Below are 24,675 nucleotides of genomic sequence, written 5' to 3'. Positions count from 1 at the left end.
CACTCTGCTGGAACCATGCCCGATACTGGAGCAGAACCTGAGGGCATCAGGAATGCAATGCCGTCCCTTCCCAGTGGCTGCCAAGGTGACAGCTGTTCTAAATTTTGATGTGACTGTCTCCTCCAAGGATTGCTGGGTGATCTGTGTGGGATCTCTCAGTCGGGCACCCACAAATCCGTCAGGACGTTGCCTGCTGCCATCTATGCAGTTTCATTTCATTCCCCATGGCAAACTGCAGCTCAGGCAGTAACGTCCCGGAATATAGCTGCGCTGCTTGGGGAGCAAGGGGCAATAGATTATACATATATGGCACTGAGAGGGCTGTATCCCAAAGCTGCAGACTTCATCCATTTGATTCATGTTCAGGTGATCTGTGATCACTCATAGCCCTTCCTAGAGGTGTGTGCACACTACCTAACAGTTACAACAGTGTCTATATCCTGCAGCATTCTCACATACCTGGTGCATTTGAGGATCTAGGTGCCTTACATGATATGGCAAATGGCATATGCTGTATAGGTTGCTCCATGTTGTTTCCTATGTCAAGGGCAGTGCTGCAGCCTGGGCAGTAGGCCTTCACAGATGCCTTCAACTGGGCACTAGGTGTGATAACTGTTCACACATCATGTTAAGAGTGATATATGGACTTCATCAATGGAAAACACTTGCATTTACATGCCATTTGTGTTAATCAGTTGCATATCTTAGAGATTTGATGCCTATGTCCTTGACAGCTCACAGGTTCCTCCTCCATTTCAAAAGGTGCCTGAGAAGGATGGTTTTTGGGAGACAAGAGGCACTGCCTGCAACTGTGACTGATACATGACCTCCTGATTGATACAATGCAGCCCACTCTTGCACTCAAGAGATGATGGGCCTCCTAAAGACAAGGTTCTAATGTTTGGATTACTGTGGGGCGGGCAATTTACATTTCACTGCACACAGTGTACTATATAATCTTTGCATGACAGTGAGGTCTACAGCATGGAAACAGGCTCTTTAGCCCAACTTACCATTTAAAACTAGTCCCATTTACATACATTTGGTCCATATCCCTCCATGGCTATCCCATCGATGTATCTGTCTAAATGTTTCTAAAATAACAAAGTTGTACTTGCTTTCACCACTACCTCTGGCAACCATTCCAGGCACACACCACCCTCTGTGTGAAAGAGTTGCCTCTCTGGACCCATTTGTATCTCTCCTTTATCAACTTAAATCTATGCTCTCTAGCTTTGGACTCCCCTACCATTTTATAGGCCTCTATAAGGTTACTCCTCAGTCTCCTATGCGCCAGGGAAAAAAAAATACTCCCAGCCTGTCTAATCACTCCTATAACTCAAACTTTATAACTGCATGTGGTGTTCTGCACAAGCAAAACAAGGAAAAAAGGATGTGATCGGTGTTGGAAGCTGATAATTTGGGAAAGGGGTCACAGACTTGCACAGAGAAAGGTGAAAATCTTGACAAGAAGGAGCATCACCTTCAGTAATGATAGAGTGCAGAAGAGTCAGGAGCAACCACTCAGACAGGATTCAATTTACACTTTCCTCCAATACCTCAGAGTTGAGTGCAAGGATTGTTCATTATGCTGCGACCTGTGTTGTTTCTCAAACAGTCCTTGCTCATACTCATAAGTGAATGAAGCTTTCTTTTTTGTTTACTTTTTGATTTTCCTATTGCTCAATAAAAGTGAACTCTTTCAACCTTTTAAAGTTTTCCAACATGTTGCTCCCACATTAAGCTGGGCATTAGCACTCCTTGAGCCAAGGTTCTAACATGGTTTGCAGTTAAGGATGGAAGAATGGGTCACTTGTGTATCTTCATCCTCGCAGCTGCTGGTAGTATAACAGTCGTTCAGAGAGATGATGGTGTAAAGAGGCAAACATAAGATTCTATTTCCAATGAAGTATCTGCTATGCCATCCCTGTGTCCTTAGAAACATATTTTTCATTCCTCTTCCACTATGTATACAATTAAGGACTATTCCTGGCTGGCAGCATTTTACCCGGTGCAAGCGGGACTTCCTAGAAGCTTCCGGCATTGATGAGTACTTGCATCATCAGTGAGCATACAGGCATGGTATTTTGCTGCTCACCTTGAGCACCATAAAATTGCGAGGTATAACTCACTGAAGCTCGTGGAGAGAAATCGCTAGGAAAATCCCCCAAAATACTCAGCTGATTTTTGGATAAAATTCAGTCCTTGGTGTCAATCAGTGGATGCTTTGTTCAACCCTTCTACCTGTGAAGTTTTTTTTGTCTAAAACATGAAAGCTTGTGCAGAAATTCGTTGAATTAAGACCTGGGAGTTCAAATTTTTATTTCAAAATTACTGACTTGGCTGAGAACATATTTAAAATTCCTGTTAAGTATGGTTCATAAGCAGTATTCAGAAGGTTGAAGTCACACGATTGGGTGATATGTGGAACAGGTAAAGATTGGCTGAATGACCATACACCATTATGTGCATTTCTGATGCAGTAATACCTCTGCAACAAACAAATGTAATGTTGTATTCATGTTGTAGTTTTCACTGTCAGCTACTATATTGGCCAGAAGGTCAGCTGTAACCTCACACCTGGGAGTTAGTGGGCATAGCTGCCTCTGCACAGTGCTGCTGGGAGGAGGTGTCACACTCTGTACTGAGACCAATTGTCTTATCCCAAAAATGTCAGTCGTGGAACATCTATTAAATGGGTGAACATTTGCTAAATGTGGAAATTTCACTTAGAGGGTGTAGAAAGGACTATAAACATAATATAGCCTTTCTAAAGAAAAAAATGTTGTCATTCATTTCATGTCATTTCCACATTCAGGAAATAATTTGAGCATCTTAACTGCATCAGGCATCATTCAAATTTGGGTTTGAGTCCATGAGCAGCTCAAAGAGGGCTTTGTTCTCAGTTTGAGGGCAGCTGTTGGAGGTTAGGCATTTTCTAAGTGCAGCTTGATATTCCAGTACAATGTCATCCTGTGTGCTATCAACACCCAAGCAAAGTGAAGTTTCCACTTTTTGGGGCCATATCCCAACTTTGCAATTTTAATGCTGCTCTGAAGGAGAAGATAAAGTTGCACTATGAACAAACATTAAGACCGTGTGGATTTTAATATTTCAAGGGTCAGACTAGCATGAAATTTAAGAGATCACCTGAAGTGTCAACACATTAAGTTACCTGGTCATCCTGGAATCAATGCCATATGGTGGAAGAAACAATTTAAATGGAACTCAAATCTAAACCATTCCTTTAAACCGTTTAATAATAAATTCCTTTATTTTATGTGGCTCACACCATGAATGAGTGAAAGCAGAAACTAAAATCTATTGTACTTAGTATAATTTTAATAGATTGTGTTTCAAAGAATGGAAAAGGACTATACAAAGAATTATAGAACATAATTCATTTACATAATGAGTACAAGTTTTTTTTACAGAATGCTTAGAAGAATGCTACAAAATACAGACTAGCCAAAGCAGACATGAATAAAATGATAATTTTGATAACACAAATTATTGGTCAAAGTGAAAACCCATACTTAACGTTTGGCATTTTCACAATTAGTTAACACTGGAAGCAACACATAGGTAGGATACAGAGGTTGAATAGAAGGAAAAGGGTGGAATTCATTCACTGAACTCACGTTTACACGGTAGCTCAAAGTGCTGGTTAAATGGTATGTCTTTGGCAAGAATTTCATACCCAACTGTATATAGTTGTGTAGATTTAATCACTTGTAAAAAATATTGCAGTGATACAAAATAATTCTACATAAACCTGAATATCTATCCTACTTGTACTAAACTGCCAGTGATTCTGGAATGATAAACAAGGTGTTGCACACAGTATAGAATGGCATGCACCTCCAAGAATGCCTAGTAATACAAAACTGACAGCCAAACTGTGATCGAGCACATTTACCAAAATGTATTTGTATTATACAATCACCAGATTAGCTGCCATCTATTAAGGATAATGAGTCAAATAAATATAAATTACGAGTGTTTATTTTTCCTGATCGGTCTAGTTCTAAAACTGCTTTATTTCCTCCCTGCTCAAGACAGTAAAAAAATAAAACTAAGCATTGACCCTTCACCTCAACAAATACAACCGTATGATAATGAATAATCACCGAAGCCAGACAGTCTGAGTTCTGACAGTCTGATCTAAGACCAGTTATTCTCTAAAACTCACATTCCTGCTCCTCTCTAAAAATAAATCAAACCTGCTCTTACCATCATTCAACGTTTACAAGTCTTTCAAACATGCCTTTTTTTCCAAATTATTGTTATCTTGCAGTTTTCTGATTTTTGAATTTGTTTAAAAATGGGGATAACCTCCTGAATGCGGAGTTTGGCAGCATCAGAATCGATTTATTTCTTTTGCGATCCAATCATGACCTTTGATACAAAGTTCACAATTGCACTGGCAGGCTGCTCAGGGTCGTGCTCAGCGAACAGATGGCAGACATTATCACTGCCACTTCCTTGTTTCCTCGCCACAAAACCAAAGATTCTATCAAAACAAAAGCACATTGTCCATGTTTTTATACACAAGCAATATCAAGTTAACTTTAAACTGTTCTGTAAAATGTTACAAATAACAAATGCTTACTTTGCTGAGATGCTGTCTTTTGTCCATCTTTTGCCGGGAGGGGAAGAAAAGAAAATATGCATTAGAATTTCCAACTTCTGTCACAATCCAAACACTTTACTGCATCAGAAGATAGATTGTTAACCACAAACATACTTTCTTTCATCTGGGTCCAACGCACAGAAAATCACGGTGTTGACAGCATAATGTCTTCTGAAAAATAATCTACAAAAAGAGAAAATTTAAGATTAATAACACATAATGGGACAGGATTATTTGTACCACTATATTGAATCATCATTAATCCTGCATCTTTAAAAACATAATTGTACAGAAGGTAATGGAATGATTTTGAAATACTTATACGAACATTTTACTCTCAATTTGCAACGTTGAGTTACCTTTGAAAGTTCACCAGATTGATTCCTGAGTCCTGCAGAGATACTGACCTACCCTCTCTTGAGTCTAGAAGAATGAGTGGTAATCTCATTGAAAAACACAGAATTCTTTGAGTGCTAAACAGAGTACATGCAGGAAAGATGTTTTCATTGGCGCTGAGCTAGGAACAGGGGGCACACAGTGTTAAAATAAGGAGCAGGTCAATTCAGACTTTTTTTTAAACAAAGAAATGTGCTCCCCAAGATTGCTGTAGAGGCACAACTATCGAGAATATTCAAGACAGAGACAGGTAGATCTCTAGATGTTAAAAACCTCAAGTGATCTAGGGACAGTGTGGGAGAATAGGATTGAGGTCGAAGACAGCCATGATGTAGACACTGACATAGCAGGATCAAGAGGCTGAATGGCCTAATCCCACTCAGAGTTCCTATCACCCCTATACATTTGAGCAGAGGTGCTCCAATTGTTAATGTTATTTTTAATCTTCAAAATGATGGCCCTTTGTGAGCTGAAGATAATGAGTAACTTGGTACAAAGGCGAGCTTATAGAGTTAGTTCTCAGAGCAGTCCCATCCTTGCTGATTTGAGGTCCTAAATGGCCCTCATATCTCCTATTGCTCTGTGTTGAAGAAAAAAGTCTGAACTTAAGCAGTGGCTTATTGGAAAGTGAGTGATGTGGCTTTTGTGGGATATACAGGAATGTCAGAGCTATGTTCAAAATGGATCTTTCATACGCCTTAAACTAAATAATTACCTGGGCAAATGCAGATGAAATGAGAGAACCAGAGAAATATAACAACACAAGAAAAAAGATTCAGATTTTAAAGCCAATAACCGAATGAGATTTATTGCCTCTTTCTATTCAGTGAAGAATTTGTAATATTTCCATTTTAGCTAATGGGAAGGAGAATTATTTGCTTTTAATTCCACTGTGTTCAAACTACACTTTCAATTCAACAAGCAGTTGCCAATGAGAAAATATCATTGCAGACTTGTTGCCAGAAAAAGTCTACTCCTTCTAATTTACCTTAAAATTACATGTTTAACATTTACAAAAAGATTCCTACTCATTACCCTCCCAAAATAGTTGTTCCTCTCAATTTAGCCTGAAAACCAAATTGCCAAAAGTAAAGCACAAAGTCAGTACTGTGCAATGCTCAGTGTCACTACACGATCAGAGTTGATACAGCGTCTCTGAATAGGCCCGGAGCTAGATTTTCATCTTTGAGACATGTAGTGGGTGTCAGAGCAATTCCCAACTTGGCCTTCCTGACTTTGGTGGGATTTTGAAGACGGCAGTTTAAAATGGTCATCTCAGTGGTGAGGGACTTTGTCCCACTTATAACAAAACAATAAGGTCACTCAAAGCCTTCATCCCCCATGTTCTCCACGCCACCTCATACCTGTCTACTAATCCCCATAGCTACTTATACCCTCCACGCCAAGATTCACCATCATACACTCTGTATAGAATCAATGAACCCTAAGGTGACAATATGTGAGATAAAAACTCTTAAAATGTATCCCTTAATAACTTCCCACATTCATGAAGAAAACTCATTTTACTATAAAAAGGTCAATTATCCAGTCCGAATAAAGCATGAAAGCAAACACTATAAGTATTTGAATCCTATATCTTCTGTAAATAAACATTGTGCAACTGACAAAAGAGATCAGAGCTTTTAGCTAATCAAATATGTTATGGAGGGTGGGGGGGGTTTGCAAAGATGTTTCAATAGTCTTACGTGGAAGTTGGCCTCCCAGCCAATAATGTATAACAACATTGGAATAACTTAGCTTGGCTGAGACCTTTTTGAACTTCACACTTAAAAAATTCCTCATCCCAGTTCAGAGGTGAACCCTATATCCTTGAAAAACTAGCCCAACTCCATGAACATTCCTGAAAACTAGGATGATCCCTGCAAAGTTGGGAGTGCAGAGTCTGGTCTCCAGACTCCATGAAAATGCAGCCATGGTGTCAGTCAAGGATCATCCTGCGTATGATTGGCAGAAAGACATTTAACTGAAATACAACAACCTGGGAGATTCTTTAGAGCTGCTCCTGTTCCATTGCTCTAACATTTTCAGAAGTGTGACAAACAACTAGCTTGTGTGTGTAATTAGGCATCATTGGCTGGGCTAGCATTCAGTGTCCATCAGTAACTGCTCTGCAGATGGCGGGGGTGAGCTGCCTTTTGAACCACTGAAGGGCTTGAGCTGCACTTATCCACAGTGCTGCCCTCTTGCTTTGCTTTGACTGTTAGTTGTTGAGTTTCAAGATTTTGACCCAACAATGACGAAATGGCAATTCCATTCCAAATCTGATGACTTGTGTTTGGAGGCAAGGCTGAATAGGCTGGGGCTGTTTTCCCTGGTGTGTTGGAGGCTGAGGGGTAGTCTTATAAAGGTTTATAAAATCATGAGGGGCATGGATAGGATAAATAGACAAGGTCTTTTCCCTGGGGTGGGGGAGTCCAGAATGAGAGGGCATAGGTTTAGAGTCAGAGGGGAAACACTTAAAAGGGTCCTAAGGCCAACTTTTTCACACAGAGGGTGGCGTATATGGAATAAGCTGCCAGAGGAAGTGGTGGAGGCTGGTACAATTACCAAATGGCATCTGGATGGGTATATGAATAGGAAGGGTTTAGAGGGATATGGGCTAAGTGCTGGCAAATGGGACTAGATTAGGTTAGGATATCTGGTTACATGGAGTGGTTCCATGCTGTATATCTCTATGGCTCTATGATATGCATGTAGCGGTGCTCCCATGTAACTGCTGCCCTTGTCTTTTTCGATGGCACTGAAGTAGTCCATATCCATATGTGGTCAGGCTTGCAGCTAGCATCATTTATGCGACATAAGTGCCAGGTCGTGATCATCTTCAACAAAAGAGAATTTAAACATCGCCCCTTGACATTGAATGGTGTCCCCATCACTGAATCCCCCAGTGACAATAACCTTGGAGGTTAGCATTGACAGAAATAGAACTGGATCAGCCAGGTTAATATTATGACTCCAAGAACAAGTCAGATGCAAGGAATCTTAGTGTCAGTTCCTAAGATAGTGTTAGGAGCTCACTATCTGCCTCCCCAAATGACTGTTCACCAGCTACAAGTCAAGAGTGTTTTAGAATACTCTCCACTTGCCTGGATGAATACAGCTTCAAAAATACTCAAAGCTTGGCACCATCTAGGACAAAGCAGCTTACTTGCGTCAAACCCAATGCACCACCTTCAGTATTCACTTCCTTCACCACAGACACACAGTGGCAATACTGTGTACCATGTATAATGTATATTGCAGTAATTCACCAAGGCCTCCTATACAGCACCTTTCAAACCTGTAATGCTACATTTAGCACAGCCAATCCATCTATCCTACACATCTTTGGACTGTGGGAAGAAACGGGAGCATCCCACAGAGAGAATGTGCAAACTCCACACAGTCACTGGAGGGTGTAATTGAACCAACGTCCTGGCGTTACGAGGTAGTAATGCTAACCACTGAGCCACTCCATTATCTTCAGCATTCAATTGCCAAAACCTTTCCGTTTAAACAGCTACTTTAGTATTGCTTCATGTACCTCAATTTATATGTTGGAATTTTCTAATATACATGATAATTTTTATCCACTGCCTCAACTGACGGCACCAAATCCTCTCTTGATTTTCGATGGTATCCATTTTCCCAATGGTTTTCCCTTGAAATGTTTGAACATTTACCACAAAGAATTACATTATTTGGCTCTAAAGGGTTTGACAAAATCAGGAAAATATTAGATGAGGTTTCAGTTTACTGTTCCTGTGCAAGTCCAAGTTAAAGTACAGGACATACTTACTTTCTTTGATTGTCAGTTAGAGTAATGCCTTGGGCAGATACTTTAAAATGCACAACAGTGGAGGCTAGAGAAGGAGTCTGCCCCAACGTTTCTGATGTTGCTTTCTGGATTGCTTGACGGCCTGTCAGAGACTCCATATCCACAGAATTTAAATACCACACATTACAGGCTGAAACAAAAAAAAGGAAAACATTTCAAATTACACTTCTCAGACCATAATCATTTCCTATCGCTTATTTCGTAAATAACTGATATTTCTTTGCTCACAAAAATCTGTTTCTAATTATTTTAATGTTTGTGATTACTATTGTATAGACAGTGACAACCTGAAAGCAAACTTCCAGTGACCAGTATAACAGACAAAGTGGACTAAATATTTGACAATGTTACTAAAATATATGATGAGTGGAGTCTTACAGGAAACTGTAAGTCATGGGCTATGGTGGGAGAACTTCATGAGAAGTCAGCAAAGCTTTTCGCATTGTCAGAAACAACCCGGTGGAACAAAGTTCCAGGGGTCGAGACAAGATTATCACTGGGCACAGGAGGGGTCTTCATGGTGGTGAGATGTGACAGGGCAAGAGATTACGCTCAAATTGAGCACAGTCAGCTCAATAGAGGCTGGGGGTGGATTTGGCAATATGTACATAAGGTTTGGGCAGGGGCCTAATGGAGTGCAGTGCCAATGGCAGTCATGAACACAGCTTCAGGAAGGGGATTTGCATGTTCAGGTCCTCACCAACATGTAAAGGCGGAGCATGGACATCACTATCTGAGAACCATTTACTGACAGCTTCTATTATCCTAGAAACTTCAGCTGCACAGTGGGTGGGGTATGTGCCTCTACTGTGAGGGAAGTGAGGGGAGGCCCAGCAAGGGGTAACAACACTACACAAGAGACCTGCTGAGTGTTGATGACACAACCAGCGGGCTTTCAGTTCCTGGAGACCACGATCCACTACTCACTGAGTGCTATGCACCACAGAGCCCCAAATATTACTGACCATTCCACCCCAAGACTGACTCCTTTGGCCACTGAGGCCTGTGATGCCAAACCAACCCAAGCAATGCTCCCAGAGTCTCTTCCAAATATGCTGCTCACACTGGCCACACAGTGCAGCAGCCTCCCAAGGCAGGCACTGCTCCACAGAACATCATGCATACCAACTGAAGTCTGACTTCACAGTGCAAGAGGCACAGAGACATGAGCAAACAGTTGTAGTTGCATTGTGAGCATGTTTTAACAAACATCAGACTTCACTTACAATGAAATGTCAGCTACAACATCAATGTGCTCTCAATGTGTTTTTTATCCCCTTTTCCTCCCACTACATCTCTGTCTAGTCTCAGGTTCTGCAGTTGGAATGGAGCCTGCCATACCCAGGAGCCAATGGTCTTGGAGGTATGGTCAGGGTATTTGTGTATTGAGGACCAAGACACACTGACTGTCCCTGCCCATCTGATATCTTTCAGAATTAGCCTGGTACTAATCAGAGCAGCTTCAGAAAACCAGTGTTAGTGCAGGTGCACAGTCACCAGGGATGACAGTCTATCTCGAGATAATCAGACAGGGTCGCATTCTTCCCAGTACGAGTGGTAAAAGAATGTAAGCAGCAGACTGGAGGGGCACCGAAGAGGCAGGCTAGGTAGCTAATTTGGCAGGTTTGGGCAATGCAGCAAGAAATCTCGCTGAGCCACGCAGAGAGAAATACCTTCTGTGAAGCTCAACAGAAGTTACACTGACTAAGGCCTCATAGAAGATTCAGCCCGATATCTTGTAAACTTATTTAAAAAAGGTCAGAAATAGATGAATGATGTTTTTACAAGGCAGTTTATTAAACAATCATAAATATGTCAGTTACAGGAGTGGCCTGCCACAACAGCATTACAGTGTGTTTACCTGCTCCTTGCTTCAACAATTCTGCAGCAGAGTTAGTGGCAGCCTGGGTGGAAGCATCCATTCCATCTTCTAAAGGATCTATTGAATAGAAATGTAAAAACATATTCGAATTTCCAATTCTGATCTCTTACTGGAGTAAGCTGTTCTGCACCAATGAAATAACAGAGATTTTATAAACTAAAGCTAAATGTAATCCCAGAGAAAGGCTGACAGATTCAGGAGAAGACCATTTCAGAGAAACAACTCAGAGAGCTTCATTACTTATAATGAGAAAACAAATTATATATAAACTAACAAACACTTTACAAAAGATGACTCATTTTATAACATCCTGGAAATCTGTTTGAACCGCAAAGGAATCTGCCAAAATGGGGGTATGATTTGGTAATAGTTTCTGGCATACTTGACAGAGCTTTAAGAGGTAGAGGAAAGAATCAGGCCACTGGAAAGTACAAACTTATCATTTCATCACCACAAGCAAGACACTGGGCTGCAGAATTTAGCAAGTACTAAAAATAAATTGTATCTTTCAGAAGCATTAGCAATAGTCTCATTCTTTTGGATAACACTGCACTAAAACACAGTATAAAGGAGATGTGCTAAGACAACTTTTTATTGGGACTAGCTGCACTAATGTAGTCAATGTTGGAATGCATAATTTGCAGCCTACAATACATTATCAATGATGATAAGCACCTCACCAAGATCTTCCTTACACCTCCACTTCTTGCCTTCAAACAACAGCCAAACCTTAAATAGACTATCGTTCCCAGAAAACTACCCAGCCTTTAGGACAACATCGACCACAACACCATACAACCCTATCATGGTGATCACTGCAAGATGTGTCAGAGAGTCGACATGGATACTATCATCACACATGGGTACACCATCCACCATATACACGGCAGGTACTCATGTGGCTCGGCCAACATTGTCTATCTCATATGCCGCAGGCAAGGTCCATTGACGAGATCATGCAGATGCTACGGCAATGATGAATGGAATACTGCGCAACAATCACCAGACAGGAATGCTCCCTCCCAGTCAGGGAACACTTCAGCTTTCAAGACATTCAGCTTCCGATCTTGAGGTAAACATTCTCCAAGACAGACTTCGGGATACATAACGATGCAGAGTTGTTGAACAGAGGTCAATAACCACGTCCGATACCCATGAGGATGGCCTCAACTGGAACCTTGGCTTCACTTCACACTACCAGTGACCCTATCACACTGTACAAACACACACTCTTGTGCATACAAACACACATACACTCTCTCATACACACACACATGCACTCACTCTCTCTCACAGGCATGTACTCCATCACACTTGTGCACACACACTCTCAAGTGCACACTCTAATTCACACTCACATATACTCCTTCACACTCTCACATATTCCCTCTCAAGAGCATGCACATGCGCACACACACACATACCCCCACTCTCTCCTTCACACACATCCGCTCCGCCTCCCCCCCCCCCCCCACCCCCCACACCTGCTTTCATACACATATAGTCCAGTCTCTCTCTCTCTTTCTCTCCCATCCACACAAACACAAACACACATAAAAATCTATGGGGTGAGTTTGCATTTGCAGATTCATTCTATTTTGTTCAAAAGGCACACAATCTGTTGACAGTCAATGTGGCATTTTATAAATTCTGACTTTGGAAATAAAACCAGTCTGACAGATACAGACTTGAAACATGGCCTCACACCTAAAATACCTTGTCTAATCGAAGTATCACATTTATTCTGATAAAACCTGAAATTATCTTGGGGCAATGACTTGAAAGAAATTCTGGGACTTACATATTAACCAGTTGAAACCTGCACCTCCATTCTAACTGATTAAAGACTTTATAGCCATCCTGGTTTGTTCAATACATGTGCATAAGTTGTATGACCTTTGATCTTTTACTCAAACGCAACTGATTAATTGAGGACACTGTTTCTAAAGTGCGAACTTTTAAAGCATGTGTTGGCTTTAGCACGATTACATCCCCAACAGCTTAAGTGCTGTTTCTAAAGCGCAATTTTTGTATGATGTGGGGTTGCAAAAGAATGCAACCATTGCATTACAGAAGAACTACCTATAATAGGCTTTTGTCTTTTTAAGCTTGGCCAAGCCTAAGAATAGACCCAAACACATTCAGAGGCTCTTCTCAATACTTCTATCCACCTGTTGTGACCTTGCCCTTTAATCTGTCTTTCTTTTAAAATTTCATAAGTATGCAATTTGTCACTACTATCACTTGTGTACTCCCTGCACACATCCAGATCGATACCTTTATTTGAGTTTTTTCTAAGGCTTGACAATTGAGATTTAAACTACATTATTATGGAAAATCTAGGCTAACATGCTAATTTAAACATTCAAAATGATAATTCATTTTACAACAAAATTAAAAATAAGCTAACATATTTCGAGCTGCATTCATTTTGAAAAGGAACGCTTTGTAGATATGATTACAACTGCATCAGTTTGAGAGCATGCATCAGAACAGCTTTTCAACGGTGTTCTTCTGCCAACTTATATATTTACCTCTGTCAGGGATGAGTAACTTGCAAGGCAATGCTAGTGGTGTGATGGAATGTTGGTAAACCAATGCAGTCAGACTCCCTAATTAGAAACACAGTAATATGTATTAGATACAAAGGAATAAATTCAGGTTTAAAGCAGTTGGATCATCTTGACTGTATAGACTTTACTTCTGAAGAGTAAACGTGAAATCATACCAAAATATGGTTCATTGGGGCAACCCTTTAATCGTACTCCTTTCTGGGTACATTCAATCAGGAAATGTCTGACCAGCTCATTCGATAAGTCTCCCATTGCTGTGTGAAGAGTAAAGAAACACAAGTTTACACATCACAGAATTGCTCCAGCACTGACAGAGGCTATTTGGTCCATCATTTATATGTCAACTCTATAAAAATGCAATTCAGCAAAGACCACACCCCCACTTTCTCACTGTAATTCTGCATATTCCTCCTTTTCAGATAATTACCCTCTTGAATGCCTCAGTTAAATAGGACTCCAACATACAGATTCTTAACTACTCACTGTATGAAATGGTTCATGTCTTCATTGCTTCCTTTCCAAATTCAATTAAATCTGTGCTCACTTGTTCTCAGGCCTTCCATCTGTCTCTATCTTTCCAGACTCCCCAGAAATTTGAATGCCTCTATCAAATCTTATCTTGACAAATTTTATCCACGGAAAACAGTCCCAGCTTCTTTAATCTGCATAACTGAAATTCCTCATCCCTGGAACTACTCTCATGAATCTTTTCATTTACTCTGCAATGTCTTCACAGTTTTCCTGAAATGTGTCACCCAGAACAGAATGCAATACTCCACTAGAAGCCAGAGCAATTTTTAATACAAGTCAAACTTGACATCCTTGCTCTTGTACTCTATGGCCCAATTAATAAAGCCTGACATACTGTATGCTTCACTAACTGCACTGATAGGGTGTTCAATGATTTATGCACACATACACTTAGGTCCCTCTGCTCCAGCACCCCTCTAGACCTTTACCCTATTTTGTATTCTCTCGCCACACTGGAGGTGATTCAGAAGAGGTATACTAGATTGATACTTGGAATGAGCAGATTACCTCATGAATACAGGTTGGATGGATTGGGTTAGTTTCCACTGGAGTTGCGAAAGTGAGGGATGACTTAATTCAACTGTTAAGGTCCTGACTGAGTGTTGACATCGTGAATGTGGACAAGATGTTTCTTCTTGTGGGTCAGTGCAGAACCCAAGAGTCACTGTTTTCAAATTAGGAGTTGCACGTTCAGTGCAGAGATGAGGAGAACTATTCTCAGTGAGTTGAGAAATTTTGAACACTGTACTTAGGAAGGTCATTGAATAATTATTTTCAAGAGAGAATTGGATTTGTGTTAGACAAAGGAATCAAGGGTCATTAAGGTCGATGGGAATCTGGAATTCAAAACACAAACCAGCGCCATGATCTTATTGAATGGCAGTGCAGGCTGGGGGTTGGGTGGGGGAGAGGAATGTCTGTTCTTATTTCATATGATTTGAAATACCGGTGGCAGGTTAATTCGGTGGTTAGCACTGCTGCCTCAAAGCACCAGGGACCCGGGTGCAATTACACCCTTGGGTGACTGTTTGGGTGGATTTTACACATTTTCCAGTGCCTGTATATGTTTCCTCAGAGTGGTCCAGTTTCCTTCCTGAGGCCAAAGATGTGCAGATTGGGTGCAACAGCCATGCTAAATTGCACTGTGGTGTGCAGGCTAGTGTGGGGTTACAGGAAAAAGGTTGGGTAGCTAGGTCAGGTGGGGGAGGTGAAGAATGCTCTTCAGAGGGTTGGTGCAGCCTATTTGGGCCAAATGGCCTCTTTCAGCACTTGGGGATTCTATAATTTTCCTACAAAAATCAATCACATCAGATTTCTCTGCATTGAGCTTCACCTGTCAGCTGCCCATCAACTTGTCTCAGTCCTTTTGAAATTCTACACTATCCTTTTCACAATTTACATGTTGGTTCGTTGATTGTGCCAAAAACTATGAAGTGATGTGACTTGAGTAGGCCAATTAAGGAGAATAGATATACGTTAAAAAGTAAATTTAAAGGAATTGGAGAAGCAGAGAGATTTAAGGCTTCAGATATGCCAATCTTTAAAAGTGAAAACATGAGTTACCAAATAAGCAGTGGGCCCAGGTCTTATAAATAATAGTGCTAAATACAAAACTAAATAGTTAATGGTAAACCTGAACCAGTAATTAGGCTACAGATGGAATTCTACATCCAGTTTTCAATGCCTTACTTTGGAGAGAGTACTAGGGCCACAGAGAATGTCCACATTGGGTTGACTAAGAATTTCCAGATCTCTTTGTTATGAAATGAAAGACACTGCAGTCCTTTTCACAAAGCTAAATATACTCAAGCATATTGCCATCACAGAGAACAAACTATTGAACAGACTTCAAAACAGCTGCCATGGATCTTATCTCCACTCTCCATGCTTTACCCTCGTGTGAACCTTCCTGCCCACTCCTTTCCCAATGCAGCAAAGATCTTTGCATTGCTCTGTTCCTGTCTCAAAGGCATTCAGCTCGGCAACATCATTTCTGGAGTCTAGAAGCCCAAATACTCCACCTTGAAAGATGGCATATTTCAGTGTCTTGGATTTGGGATTAGCTCACAGACATAGATCATGATCTAACTCTTCTTCATCACCATTTTTACTGACATTTTGAATGTTCTAATCTTGTTTTGAAATCAAATCATGGTTAAGCCACAATTTAGATTCATTTGTCAGATGACTGAAGCTATTTTCTTTGGTCCCACCAAAGACTCAGTATCTTTGATCCTGACTGAAATGATCTCCAAAAGCCTTATCAACCTCTCAGGCTGAAATAAACAGTTCCTGACTTGAGAGGTTTAATCCCGAGCTAATCATTAAATCTCATTTCTGTCCCACACCAAGTTTGTTTCCTTTAACCTCTGCAAAATTCTCACTTCTGTCCCACCATATGATCACAGCAATGGTCCCCTCATTGCTGTGGCTGTGGAGGTCAAGTCATTGAGTGTATTTAAGACAGTGATAGATAGGTTCTTGATTAGTGAGGGGATCAAGAGTTATGGAGAGAAGGCAGGAGAATGGAGTTGAGAAACCTAGCAGCCATGATCAAATGGTGGAGCAGACTCAATTGGCCAAATGGCCTAATTCTGCTCTGATACCGTTTGGCCTTCTATCTTCTTCTTTTCATTTTCTCCAACATTTCATAAACGTTGTTGTTCGAGTTTTCTATTGCACCCATTCGATAGACTCAGCACAACGTATTAAATTCTTATCCTTGGTTTTTAAAACTGTTGCCTTGCAACAATATATATCTCCAAGCTTCAAACTCCAAAACCCCTCTTTAAATCTTAATTTCCTTGATTTTAGCTTTTGATTTAGTACCATCTTCTCTTCATCTGATAACTATCACTAAATTCTTCAAGTGTATCAGATTTGTTCTCTGGATTTTCTCCTGTGCCTCTCCATTCCACCTGTGACTTTCTGACCCAGTTTTAGTCACTTTCTTCATGCTTTGCCATTGATTTTCTAATGACACCTGCGTAGCACCGAAGGCATTTTTCAACATTGAAGGCATTATTCACATTTCAAGTCATTGATGAAATCGTAAAAGGAAACAAACAGTCTATATGGAAGTCATTTTGAAACACGCAATACCTTTCTTATTTTGCTGCAGCACTGAAGCAGGAGGTGTCGCAACTTTCATTGCCAAACCATAGGCACCTCGGAAAGAGTGGCTGTCCCGTACAATGAATGACCCTGGCTCTTTGTCCTTTAGTATTGCAATGGCTGCAAGTGGAAAAAATTCTTATTAACAATTAAGCTGAGATAAGACTCAGAATGTGATTTGCTTCCAGAGACCATACTGAACAATCCTGATAAGAATATTTTCTATCACAGAAAAAGCCTGTTTATTGTTTCGTATTCAACTTCACATGTATCTTAGCACTGAACTCACCTCCTCCCTAATTTCTGTTAACCCACAATGAGATGTGCAGAGTAACTGATAAGCACGAGATATTAATGATGGATGGAATATGTGGTTTGATCCTAGGTTTAATACTGATATGCATCTATCACTGATGACACTGCTCAAGCTTTAGGGAATCTGTGTAATGCCACCTGATGAGAAGGTTAACAGCAGGCATTCAAACTGTTTCTCCAGCCCATAAAACAAAACTTTTCAGAAAAAGGATCTGAAAGGTGGATGCAGCTTGATTATGACACAATCTAAGTAACTCAAATGTTCAAATCTCTCAGAAATCAGGGTCTTTGTAAATCTCATTGGGATACGTGTCATCCTCTCTTGGTAACGTTATGAAAAAACTTACAAAAAATTTGGTGTTGCCCATCAGAAGAGAAATGATTTACCAATATATAATTTAAGTGTTATAGGATTAGCACGGCAATAGTAGAACACAGAACATAGAAAGGTACAGCACAGAATAGGCCCTTTGGCCCATGATGTTGTGCTGAGATTTAATCTTACTGTAAAATATAGTAACTTCACCTACACACCCCTCAACCCACTGCTATCCATGTGCATGTCCAGCAGCTGCTTAAGTGTCCCCAATGACTCTGCTTCCACCACCACAGCTGGCAACACATTCCATGCATTCACAACTCTCTGCATAAAGGACCTACCTCTAACATCTCCTTTATACCTTCCTCCGAATATCTTCAAACTATTACTTCTCGTACCAGTCAATCCTGCCTGGGGAAAAGTCTCTGGCTATTGACTCTATCTATTCCTCTCATTATTTTGTATACCTCGATCAGGTCTCTTCTCTTCCTCCTTCTCTCCAGAGAGAAAAGTCCAAGCTTATTCAACCTTTCTTCATAAGGCAAGCTTTCCAGTCCAGGCAGCATCTGGGTAAACCTTCTTTGCAACTTCTCCAAAGCCTCTATATCTTTCCCATACTAGGTCGACCAGAACTGGACACAATATTCCAAGTGTGGTCTCACCAGGGACTTGTAGAACTGCAGCAAAACCTCTCGGCTCTAAAACTCAATCCCCCTGTTAATGAAAGCCAAAACACCATATGCTTTCTTAACAACCCTATCCACTTGGGTGGCAACTTTGAGGGATCTATGAGCTTGCACACCCAGATCCCTCAGTTCCTCCACACTGCCAAGAATCCTGTCTTTAATCCTCTATTCAGCATTCGAGTTTGATCTTCTAAAATGCATCACTTTGCATTTATCCAGGTTGAACTCCACCTGTCATTTCTCAGCCCAGCTCTGCATCCTGTCTATGTCGCACTGCAGCCTGCTGTAGCCCTCTATCCTATCGATGACACCTCCAACCTTTGTGTCATCTGCAAATTTACTAACCCACCCGTCAACCTCCTCATCCCAGTTATTTATAAAAACTACAAAGAGCAGAGGCCCAAGAACAGAGCCCTGTGAGACCCCACTCAACACTGACCTCCAGGCAGAATACTTTCCATCTACAACCACTCTCTGCCTTCTGTCAGCCAGCCAATTCTGAATCCAGATAGCCAAATCTCCCTGTATCCCGTACTTCCGGATGTTACGAATGAGTCTACCATGGGGAGCCCTATCAAATGCCTTGCTGAAAGTCCATATACAACACATCCATTGCTCGACTGTCATTGACCTGTCTTGACACCTCCTCAAAGAACTCAATAAGATTTGTGAGGCCCAAATAATGCAAAATATGTTGCTTACTAATCTGCTGCTGAATCAGAATTCACTTAATCTTGTCTCCACTCTTTAGGCTATACACTTGTCATTAAGCAGACTGAGATCAATGTCAAAATACAGCTCTGCTGAGGCAGGTTTTCAGATTCACAGATTGAAATCAGAAGACATCAACATGACTTTTAAAAAAAAATTAATTCCTATGACACATTTCCAGTGACATCACAGTTTGTAACAGATGCATAAGGCATGCATGATTTCCATATACAGAATGAGCAAAAAAGATGATTTTACTGGACACGTTACAGAGCTAAGTTGTTAGTAATCAATTAAAATTATTTCTTAGTCAGCAAATCAGACCAATGGTATTGTACATACATCATCGTTTCTGGTCTAATAACAGAAGCAGTACTGAACATACTACCCCAGGTAAATTAATGAGCTGGGATCCTTGACAAATTTCTAGTCATTGATTGTGGCAATGACACATTATGAGAAGATATCTTGTGTTAGTTATGTCCAGCTTGTCATTGTCATCAATAATGATCAGGAAAGGAATCACTTTCACTTTTCTTACCTGTAGTCCAATAGGGATTGGAAACCATTACTGTGCTAAATTAGTAGCTGCACATTCTCACATGTCTTGCAAGTTTCCTATTCCAGTTTGCACTCACTCAAAAACTGGAATTAATAATAGGCAACTAAGATTAGATCACTCTGTATGCTATTTGATCTTTTAGTTACTCAGACTTGACTGAAACAGAAAGTGCCTCCATCTCACCTTGTTCACGTGATATTTCGGGTTTGTACCAAAATTTAGACGTGTCTTGTACAAATTTGACAGTGACATGTTTGTCAGACGAGAAAGCAGTTTCTGTAACTAAAGTGGGAGAAAAAAATAATCAATTCATGGAAGATGTACTTTGGAATTTCAGTTTCAATTTCATCTTGTAAAAATGAACACAGATGATGATTGATGAAACAATCCGATGATATGAACCCATTTTGCAATACAATTCAGAATTCAAAGTGAAATGAGGTCAGGTAATTAACTCAAAAGATTAACAACTTCTCTCTCTCCACAGATATTGCAAGTTTGGCTGAGTGTTTACAGCATTGCCTGCTATCAAAACAATCTTACCTCATTAGCTTTAAGATAATAATTATTTCAAAATTACTTTCTTAGGCCTTCAGCCTTATCCAACTTTAAAAATAATCACTGAAGTGGCACCAACATGCATGCATCTTACTTATCGGGTTTTCAAAATGACCATATCATTGAAAGAGGAATAAAATGTGTTTGATATTGTGAACAGGTATTTTAAAAATGATATACAGAGGAACCTCGATTATCCAAACAACACGGGTGGGTAGTTTTTCATTCTGTTAATCTAATTGCAGATTATCAAATGCTGGATAACATACTTTAGCTGAGCATTATGACCTTGCGATTTTGCCAGGTAATCCAATATTTGGATAATTGAATGCCAGATAATCGAGGTTCTTCTGTAAACTTTTGTTCGCCCTCCATAAGTTGAGACCTACATTTCAGGAGATTACATGTTCAGTCATTGGCTTAGGAGAAAGTGAGGACTGCAGATGCTGGAGATCAGAGCTGAAAATGTGTTGCTGGAAAAGCGCAGCAGGTCAGGCAGCATCCAAGCAGCAGAAGAATCGACGTTTCGGGAATAAAATCGACGTTTCTTGCCCAAAACGTCGATTCTCCTGCTCCTTGGATGCTGCCTGACCTGCTGCGCTTTTCCAGCAACACATTTTCAGCTCAGTCATTGGCTTATTCTGGCAAGGACAGTAACAGGACTGTGAGAATAAGCCTCATCCCCACTGGATTATGAAAGGAGAAACTAAACATGGTTCGCTTTGCTGCCACTACTCATTGAACGTGTGTTTGGATTTACAGCCAGGAAAGGGCTGAATATTCCCCTAATGTTTAATGTTTTATAGAATAGAATCCCTACAGTGTGGTAACGGACTCTTCGGCCCAACATGTCCACACTGACCCTCCGAAGAGTAACCCACCCAGATCTATCCCCCCACTATTATCCTATATTTACCCCTAACTACCCCCAAAACCCCTAATTAACCTACACATCCCTGAACACTCTGGGCAATTTAGCATGGCCAATTCACTTAACCTGCACGTCTTTAGATTGTGGGAGGAAACCGGAGCACCCGGAGGAAATCCATGCAAACACAGGGAGAATGTACAAACTCCACACAGACAGTCGCCTGAGGCTGCAATCGAACCTGGGCCCCTGGCACTGTGAGGCAGCAGTGCTAACCACTGAGCCACCATGCCACCGAGTTCACACACAAATAACAATTCTGTGGACGTGATAATCATGTTCCAAGCATCCCTGATCCTATTCCACCAAAAATAATCAATGGTTTCTGGAATGGAGGGGGTGGAAATGGATAAAAATAACAGAATAGGGGACCACAGAGCTTCAAGGATGATAATGAGGTGATACAAATGACTAACACCATAGTTACAGCAACACTGACAATGTCTTCCAGCTGTGACTGCAGAAGTTACAACTGAACAGCTGTCAGTTTTACATTGGAGTGGCCTTTCAGTTTAGTGTCTGGCAGCACAAAGCACCCAGCTACGTTTCAAAATTTCAGTTATTTATTTTAAGCAGCACTAATTAAATCTTGTGGTGTCGACATTTTGTTTTAAGATCAAGATTTTTAAAAAAGATTTTGTGATTCTAGTCACAATTTTTTAATCCCCTCCCCCCCGTATTCACTTTGATCTTACTTCTCCTTTGCCTCAAATGTAATGAATTTCCGAGTCTTCAAAATACTGGTAGAACATAGCTCTAAAAAAACTGCACTCTGGCCGGGAATCACCGAGGAGAAATTAAAAATACTGAAGGTTTAGGATTGATTATTTTAAGGTAGCAGTCAACAACCCAAAATTAGATATTCAGATAGTAAAGGGTTTTGTTTCCACCAGCAACGTGACCTTAGGTATCATTTTACGATGCTGACTGGCCTGCAATGCATTTTTCAGCTTTTTCTGTTTTAGACATGGAGAATTTATTCTTTTATTATAAATTGCATTTGCTCAGAGTGGCCAGAAAGGAAATTTAGATTCACTGTGCATCCCACTGAATGTAACCCCTGTGCTTGGAAATGAAAGTCCTGGTCTTTTCCCCCTCCTTTAGGCTCAGGGAATTCCCTAAGTGGAAGGTGACATTTTGAAATAAAGATTCAGGTAATTTGCAGTAATTGAAAACACCTGCTTCCAGAAGACAATCATTGTTAAAAATGTTTTCAAAAACTGTCAAGAGTTGCTCTCATCAGTGGAGAAGAAAGTGCAGACTTGGAGCCCAATCTTGAATAGGAGAAAGCAATCACAAGGCTTGCATTAATCAAATAACCGATCTTATCAGAGCTACAACTACCTTCGTTCCAAAAATACAAACTAGGAAACCGAATTTTCCTAACAGTTAGTAAATATTTACAAATTCTATGGTAATGCCACAGTTAAACTCTGTCGCAAATCCAAGCTCAGTGGCAAACCTGAAAATCCAAACTATATTCCTGAAGTGTGCACTCATTTAAAATGACTGGAGTACCTCAGCGGTGAGCACATATGATTGGAAATGCTCAGTTCATTCCCAACACTTTGTAAATTAACACTCCCTGTTTTGGATTCCAATCTTTTTAAAATTTTCTTCCAACTCAATATTGGGAGAATCAAAAATCAAACCAAATGACAACAAGGTACTCAAAGTGCCTGTTAAATTACATTGGTGTTGTTGGTGGTTGTGTTAACTCAGCAACAACCATGGAATGTAAACCAGATGTAATTGCTGCCTTCACAGGAGGTGGTTCTCTAACTGTGGGTGGGTTGTGCACACAGCATGTGGCTTTCCAATAACTGTCCTTTATAACCCTACTAAGGAAATGGGTGGGAGCCACAAGTGAAAGTTAACTATATTTAAAAAAAGAAATATTAATTCTCTGTAAACAACTGGATGACAAATGTCAAGTATTTAAATAAAAGTATTAACTTACTGTGAGCACAGATGGATATGGAACCTTTTAAACAACCACACATTAGGATACAACAATCAAAACATTTACCTTGTGCAACAGAAGTATTTACGACTTTAGAAAAGTCAGGAAGGACACTGGGGAATGGAATGCTGATAGTACTTCCACTGTGGGGACTGGAAAATCCACTTGAAGCTGGTGAGACAGAGGTAATTGAATGATCTCCCTCTGAAATCCTTTTCTTCTCTGGTAGTGGAGGATGCACATTCAGACTCAAAGCATCATTTATCAGTGTTGCGCTGCTTTGAGCTTGGCCACTAACTGCTGAAAGCACTCCCTCTTGCAGACTACCATTACCCAAGAAACTAGTTGCTGGGGAATTCATGTTTGCAGCAGTGTTGTTTGATCCTGCAGAAAGACTAGGTAGTATGGCTTGTTCTCCATCATACTGAGGTCCACGATTAACATTATAGTGCAAGTAACCCTGTTTACTGGAATCTGCAGGCAAAGGATGCAATGCAGGGCTTCCTCCAGCACTGTTCTGTTGTAGATTTGAAGTGTGTCGCTCAGAACTACTAACGTGAACAGTGTGGTTGATGGGAGAGATAACTTGCGATCCTGAAGGAGGAAACTGCAACAGGATAGAGGTCTCTTTTGGTGTATTTCTGGAGTTAACACCAAGCTCTGAGGAACCAAGGTAGCTTCCTGTTGATCTGCTAATCCCACTTACTGGTGGCACTCCTTTCTGGGCACTGTCCAACCAGGTAGGTGGGCTATCAGGGAGACAAAAACAACACATAAATACAACTCAATACCATCAGGTGTACGTTTTACAGTCTACAAAGCCATTCATGCCACTAGATCTCCGAGAAAAATCCAATATCACATTCACAGTGGAATCACTGATAAATGTCAACCTCTTAAATGTAGAGCATAACCCGAAGCAGATCATCTACAAATGTACTGAGGTTTTTTTTAAAAAAAACAACACTATCTAATTTTGCTATTCCACCACAAAATATTGCAACTCAGAATCTGGAATTACTAATGCTCAGCTCAATCTATGGTGAATTTTGACCAAACAAGTATCAATGCAAAGAGTTCGACGAATCCAGCTACTGCATGCTCGAAAATGAATGCAAGTAATATTTTTTAAAAAGTCATTTGGGTGAGGGACAGTGAGCTTGATTTTTCTCTCCGAAGTCTTTCTTTTCCTCATCAGAACCTTGCCCAAGGTGATGGAGAATGCTGGAGCCCAAATGAAGTCATTGCCCATCGTCTGCTGCAGCTTTCGATATCCACGATTCTAGCAACTTTTACTTTTGAGATTTCCAGCATCCTGCTATGCTCACCAGTGTCCACTGTACATCTGTTTGTCAGTGATCAGCCAGTCCTTGTTTTCCATGACCTGAATATTAACAATATCTTTGTAGCTATTTTTCAATTCTGCTAACACTGGACAAAAACATTAGCCTCAACGGAGAGTGTATTCAATCGAAACAGAAAAGAAAGTTTGAATGCTGCACACAGAGAGGATGGGAATAGATTTGAGATGGGGGCGGGGGGGCGGGGGTTGTGTGGAGAGAGATTAAATAGGACAGAACTTTTTTTGGTCAAAATGAATTGCATTTAAGTAGAGGTTCTTAATCCTGTAATTTTTTTGTGGGCGCTTCTTTTTCCTCGTTTGATT

At 40.5% G+C, this 24,675-nt stretch overlaps 1 protein-coding gene across 4 annotated transcripts in view; it reads right to left on the bottom strand.

Annotated features, from left to right (window-relative positions):
* Window positions 1–3,322: 3,322 nt before the first annotated feature.
* The window catches only part of LOC140480585 (tensin-3-like), a 426,853-nt gene continuing 405,500 nt past the window's right edge, over window positions 3,323–24,675 (bottom strand). For all 4 annotated transcript variants that reach the window (XM_072575634.1, XM_072575635.1, XM_072575636.1 and 1 more), the window contains 10 exons: window positions 23,076–23,758; window positions 19,744–19,842; window positions 16,956–17,087; window positions 13,478–13,576; window positions 13,284–13,361; window positions 10,729–10,806; window positions 8,829–8,997; window positions 4,748–4,816; window positions 4,613–4,639; window positions 3,323–4,513 (listed from right to left, as the gene is read on the bottom strand). In XM_072575634.1, the coding sequence (XP_072431735.1) occupies window positions 4,372–4,513; window positions 4,613–4,639; window positions 4,748–4,816; window positions 8,829–8,997; window positions 10,729–10,806; window positions 13,284–13,361; window positions 13,478–13,576; window positions 16,956–17,087; window positions 19,744–19,842; window positions 23,076–23,758 (1,576 nt within the window). In that variant the 3' untranslated portion in view covers window positions 3,323–4,371. The remainder of the gene's footprint in view (window positions 4,514–4,612; window positions 4,640–4,747; window positions 4,817–8,828; window positions 8,998–10,728; window positions 10,807–13,283; window positions 13,362–13,477; window positions 13,577–16,955; window positions 17,088–19,743; window positions 19,843–23,075; window positions 23,759–24,675) is intronic.

Source organism: Chiloscyllium punctatum, chromosome 8 (assembly GCF_047496795.1).
Source record: "Chiloscyllium punctatum isolate Juve2018m chromosome 8, sChiPun1.3, whole genome shotgun sequence".
Lineage (NCBI taxonomy): Eukaryota > Metazoa > Chordata > Chondrichthyes > Orectolobiformes > Hemiscylliidae > Chiloscyllium > Chiloscyllium punctatum.
Note: the sequence above shows the minus strand (reverse complement) of the source record. Positions and strands in the feature narration are given on the sequence as shown.